This window comes from Nelumbo nucifera, chromosome 5 (assembly GCF_055504915.1).
Source record: "Nelumbo nucifera cultivar China Antique chromosome 5, China Antique-T2T, whole genome shotgun sequence".
Lineage (NCBI taxonomy): Eukaryota > Viridiplantae > Streptophyta > Magnoliopsida > Proteales > Nelumbonaceae > Nelumbo > Nelumbo nucifera.
In genome coordinates this window covers 82,034,797-82,040,980 of record NC_142653.1, presented here as the reverse complement: position 1 = coordinate 82,040,980, position 6,184 = coordinate 82,034,797, and the positions used below count along the sequence as shown (strand labels likewise).

At 37.3% G+C, this 6,184-nt stretch overlaps 1 protein-coding gene across 2 annotated transcripts; it reads right to left on the bottom strand.

Annotated features, from left to right (window-relative positions):
• Positions 1-3,441, bottom strand: LOC104593799 (CBL-interacting protein kinase 18-like). Of its 2 annotated transcripts, none has more exons than XM_010253809.3 (2): positions 3,176-3,441; positions 1-2,004 (listed from the first exon to the last, which is right to left on the bottom strand). In XM_010253809.3, exon 2 carries the CDS (start codon positions 1,561-1,563, stop codon positions 229-231), a length of 1,335 nt encoding a protein of 444 aa, XP_010252111.1. In that variant the 5' UTR covers positions 1,564-2,004; positions 3,176-3,441; the 3' UTR covers positions 1-228. The 2 variants fall into 2 exon arrangements, with proteins under 2 accessions (XP_010252111.1, XP_088743586.1); XM_088887460.1 differs by lacking the exon at positions 3,176-3,441 and adding an exon at positions 2,544-3,171.
• Between the last annotated feature and the right edge of the window lie 2,743 nt (positions 3,442-6,184).

The window sequence follows — 6,184 nt, the reverse complement described above, 5'->3', positions numbered from 1 at the left end:
TAGGGAGCAACAAGCAATATAACAGACATTAATTATGTAACAGTTAATTCTTTCTTACATAGGAAAGCAAATTTACGACCACAACAAAACAACACAAATAATCATAACTTGTAAGGAAAAAACAGACACCAAATCACAATATAAGAAAACAAGTGATACTTCTTGAAAACATTAATTCCAAGGAAAAAGAATGGCCCATACAAGCACATTCTAACTGGCCTGCAGCTGTTATTCTTGTTGTTGTTGCTGCTGCTGTAAATCACCTTGCCAAGCCCAAACAATGTCCTTGAGAGCTGGCCTTATGTCCTCATTCAATATCTTCTGATACTCCAAAGTGTCTCCACTTGATTTTTTCACTTCAACCAAATGACAAGTTGGAGTGATCTCGAAGATCTCTGCATCAATTGAGAACGCTCCTTTCCTCCCTTCTCTTGATCCCTCCAATTTCAACAAGCCTCCATCATTCTTCATCACCTTCAGCTTAAGATGCTTAGCAATGTCCTCCAACTTTGAGATGATGACTGAGGCAGGCTTCCTGGATGTAAATCGTGCTTCTTTCTTCTTATCGCTTTCCTCAAACAAACCAGACAAGTCAAATCCTGCTGAAAGAGAGATGATATCAAAAGCATTCAAGTTGTTTAGCTTTGCTAACTCTTGCTTTGCCTCAGCGGCAGTTCCACTTTTCTCAGAAGAATCACAAGGTGCATCAGCATTTATAGGAGTCGATTCCTTGCTTGATGTTGATTTTGAGTTCAACCCTTTCCTGAACCAAGAACTCTCCATAATCTTCGTAATGGATATCCTAGTATTTGGATTTGGATCCAAGATCTTTGACAGCAGCCTTCGTACATCAGATGGAAACCACGATGGGCATTTAAACTCTCCTCTACCAATTTTCCTATACATCTCCATCAGATTTGGATCATGGAATGGAAGATACCCAGCCAATAGAACAAACAGGATCACCCCACAAGACCAAATGTCAGCTTTGGGCCCATCATATCCCTTTCTGCTGATCACTTCAGGAGCAACATAGGCAGGGGTCCCACAAGTTGTGTGGAGTAATCCATCTTGCCGCTTGGATTCTGCAAGGGCACTCAAACCAAAATCTGAAACCTTCAAATTCCCATTATCATCCAACAGAAGGTTCTCAGGTTTCAAATCCCTGTGATAAACGCCTCTACTGTGGCAAAAGTCAACTGCACTGATCAGCTGTTGAAAATATTTCCTTGCAACATCCTCCTTCAGCTTGCCCTTGGCTACCTTGTTAAAAAGCTCACCTCCTTTACAATATTCCATGACAAAGTAAATTTTGCTCTTGCTAGCCATGACTTCATAAAGCTGCACAATGTTTGGGTGCCTAACTAGTCTCATTACGGATATCTCTCGTTTAATCTGATCAATCAGTCCAACTTTCAATACCTTCTCTTTGTCAATTACCTTGATGGCCACACTCTGGCCAGTTTTAAGGTTCCTTGCATAATAAACCTTAGCGAATGTGCCTTGGCCTAACAATCTCCCTAGTTCATACCTTTGCATCAACACACTTCCTTTATTTTCCATTATTACTCACAACTTCTAATATGCACTAATATTAGTTCCCCCGCAAGTAAGATATATGTTATTTATGGGGCAGGAGATTTTATAAGTAAAAGAGATCAACCGTCTTCGCAAAGATCGTGATGTAACACAAGAGGCTTTCTACAATGACCCCCATTGATTATTTGGGTACAAAGCCGGGATGGGCTATAAATTATATGTCCAATCTCATCAAGGATGAAGAAGGGGAGATCAAACAGAGCTATAATTCCATTGCCCTCAGGGATGGAAGTCCTGGTGCTCAAGCACATCTTTCAGCATTCCCTGAACTTTGTTTTTCAATGATCACTTAGAATGCTTAAGCAAAATGGTAAAGATTTAAAGCTCAGACCTTTTCCAGCACCCAAATAACAAGATGATAAATTATTCCGAGTTTAATGCCTCCAACAAGTATGGGATAAAGACCTGAATAAGGAATAAAAAGGATTACACTTCAGAATTTACAAGGAGAAATAGAAAGAGTTATAGAATATTATTAAAACCAGAAGATAGTGAAGAATGAATAAAAATAAAGGAGAATTCAATATTTCAATAGCCTCCCAGACTAGAAGAACTCTTTCTGAGTTGATATGAACTAATACCATTGTTTAACCAAAAGATACTGCAGAGATATTTGTACAGGAATGGATATTGAATTAAAAACATAAATGTAGGAGAAGGTATTATATACAAGTAGAGACAGCAAAGCATAATAAATGAGATATTTATTTTGGCTTATGATTAGTAGGAATCTCCTGCAACTTAACAGATAAATGGGTTTACAGCCAAAGAAAGTTAATAACCAGATCCACGTTCCCTGAATTTTGAAATCAAAGACAAAGCTTTCACAAAAATTATTTGGGGAGCACATGCTCATGAAAACAAAGTCAACAACTAAAAGAAGAGGGAAAGAATAACTGGTCTTAAAAAATCAATGACTAATTTAGATGGTGAAAAGAAATTACATAATCACATCTTGAGAATGCAAGCATCAGGTGAATAAGGCGGAAGATCAAGGCAAGAAGTCAGAAGAACAAGTCATGTATTCAAAAAGAAAATTTGTATCTTGTTACAAAACAAGTGTTCGAGAAGGTCTCTCCCATTAATAGAAATCAAGAATATCCAAAAGGCAGGAAATCAATACTAGATGAAAATACGCAGACTAGCAGGAAATATTGATAAAAAAATCATTGCCAAAAAAAGCAGGAAATATCAAATATTAAGACATACGGTAATCAATATGCAAAAAAATAAAAAAAGATAATTGAAACTTCGAAGTGAAACACTGTAATTTCCAGAAGAAGCAAAATCTGAATCAAGCTCAATTAGCAATGACGTGTGAACAAACAAAAAGTTCAAGGACGTAGAAGATTTAATACACAGCAATCTGACAACGAATAGAGCGGACATTAAAAACCATCCAGATCGAGAAACTCAGAATGAAATCGACAAAAATCACTCAGATTCAACGGAATTCAGCAGGGAAAAGGGAAAAAAATGCAACTTTTTTTAACCCACGAAAAATGGAAGAAATTCATCGTATAATAATATCAAAAAGCAACCAGAAAGATCTGAAATTCAATAAGATCAGTATTACCTTTGGAGATAGAATGGAAATAAGAAGCAGCTTCGGTAATCAAGGGAGATCTGCAGCTCTCAAAAGATTAAAAAGACAAGAGACAGAGATGGATGGATGCGAGTTGTAAGTTGTAATAGGTGCTTCCTCCACCTAACCGTATATTCTATTATTAACTATTTGATTCTTTAATCTTAAAATTATTGGTATCGGGAATAAACCCTAACCCCCTGCTCCTCCTTTCGGATTCCAGTCCACAAAGAGGTAAATTTAATTTTACATTTCTCATCCGTTAATTCTTTTTCTAAAAAATGAATATATAAATTATGATGATTTTACTAAGTAGGTATTTGCATGGTTTTCAACGGAAAAACCGGGAACCGGTCATCTGATTGGTTCGGTTTTACCCAAAAACTGTTTTTTGGCCAAAAAAAGGTGATTTGGTTAGCAATTCATTGACATGGGCAGTTGAACCGTTGAACTGTCAACCCGAACAACATTTTTGGTTGTTTTTTATTAATTTATTTTGTCAGAACGAGCCATCTATTCGGATCAGATGATTGGACCATTTGACTCGGGAACTAGAACCAGAATGGTTCCTTGTCCGGTTTGGTTTTAAAATCTTTGGGTATTTGGCATTGATGCCATTGCTCCAAAGATATTTTTTGAGAAAACAGTATTATATGCATAAGAGTCTATTACATTGATTTTTCAAAAAATGGCTCATTTTTTTATTTGGCATCGACACTACGCATTGATCTATATTATTATCCAACGCCCAAAACATGATATGAAACAAAGTTTTTTTTCTTTTTTTTTTTTTTTTTTTGAAAAAGTGGCATCAATGCCAAACATAGCCTCCATTTGAGGTGAGTGGAAAAACAAAATATGGAAGGCTCTTATTAGGCATTCGTATCAAGCTATCAATAATTAAACAAGAATCGTATCAAAATTCAAAATAATGTGTGAATGGTATGGCCGGCCCACGGCCCACCCTGCGACAAGCGTTTGGGAGGGCTTTCCAGACACAGTTTATGGCATTTTAAGCTGGGCCCATACATGAATGCTAAGTTATATTTGGTGAAAATCTGGTAAGCATGCTTCTATGAAATGAGTGTAATTTGAAGCTACTCTAGGTAACTGCTGGAAAGCACAGGCGTTCAACCATCACGGCTCTATCACCTCCGATGCAGAAACCATACCAAACAGATTCTAAGGAAGGCACTGTATATTTACATTTGGGCCTTAATAAGAGTTCACATCTCCGCCCCATAATGTCCTACAGCACATCCCGTCATGTATTGTAAATATCTCCCGATGATAATATCAAAATCGATGATGTCATCACCAGAAAATGCTTTCAATATGTGGGGGTGAAATGTGAACTCCCTTAATAATGACTTATTTTTCATGTACTTCATATTATTTAATATTTTTTTATTAAATAAATAATACAGTCTACTCTATTTTATTATAATACAGTCGACTCTCTGTAATAGAGTTTTTTTACCTTAGAAAAAATAGGTGAGAATGACCAATCAGCCTAGATCAAAATTTTATAACTCCATAGTACATGAGGAATGCATCTGACTGTGAATTAATACTAAATTCACAGAGAGGATGTGATTTAGAGAGAGAGAGAGAGGGGGCTAATAATAATAGAGGGAGAGAGGCTGGAATTCAAAATTCTGCATCGGGTGTTTCCGTATTTCTCCAAAAAAAATATGGTCTTGCTGGTGGGTATGGTATTAGGAAAACTCAACTCACCTACAGGTCCTATGTTGTTGTTTGACTTGTTTCGTCTCCGTCATTCATGATTTGGAATTAGAATGGTTGGTGGTTGCTCGCTTCTCCTTCGATCATACAGGTACAGAACTGCAAGTAGGAAGTCCACATTTTGCTAGATACGTTTATATAGCGCAGGGTTAAAACAGAAAATTATGGTATTTAGATATACTGCAGTTGCCCCACTTCACTGATTCAAGGTGGAGCCCTACTAACAGAGTTCAAATCTGTGTCTCGTAAGAGGCGCCCCACAACGTCTTACAGTACATCATCCTTACCGTGTATTAATATACGGCAGGGATGTAGTGTGCAACGTTAACGATATTGTCGTAGTAAATGTGAGTAGTACAAAGTATAAGTGAGGATTGATTGCCATTTGCCACGCGTGGCCGACAACGTTTTTTTAAAAAATAATAGAAGAAGTTTGGTAGAGAATACGGAACGGTAAATGGCAAAGTAAAGCAAAGCAAAGCAAAGAAAGACATGGTAATGGTAATGGGAGACAGTGTGTCCTGTTCTCTCCATTGGCCATTGCTTAGCTCCAAAATACATATTTAATCCTCACCACTTTTGTGATTTTTGTTTGTCGTAACTCGTAAGTCGTAGTAACCGGGGAAGATCTAATTAATATGACCACATTTAAATCAGAAATTCAACATGGTAATAATAAGACAAAAAGTAAACGTCTAGGAATTGGGACTGGGAGCGCTTTGTATGCCAGATTCCCATTCGTCGTCCACCACAATTATATTCACAATAGTTACGCTACTGAACCAATAGGCAATCGCCACATCACCTTATCTTCACGTGATGCAAGGACGAAACCACTGATCCTGATTTTTCCCTTCCCACACAACGCCTTAATTTCATGTAATCCCATCCCAATCCTTAAGGCCAAGAATTCTTGCAGGCAGCGCGCAATAAAACCATTGAGACACGTGGTATGACACGTCTTGATAAAATTTTGGGAGAATGACGGTTTAGAATTTTTAGGTCGAAAATACAGTTGGAGTGGTGTCAGATCAAAATTGATGCCAATCCATGGACGGTCATTAACTTATAGAATAGGGATTTTTAACATTTTGAATATTTATAATTCTGCAGTTGAATTCAGAAATCTGTATTGGACCTGTTTGTATTAGGGCTGTAAATCGTGTATATCTGACGGATATGGGTGCATATTTGCCCGTATCCCATTTTATCGGTTGATATGCAGCATTTTCAATTCGAACTGCAAACACTGCT

What these genes read in the sequence shown, in the direction of transcription:
- LOC104593799 (XM_010253809.3), bottom strand. Translation starts at nt 1,563, where the DNA reads ATGGAAAATAAAGGAAGTGTGTTGATGCAAAGGTATGAACTAGGGAGA.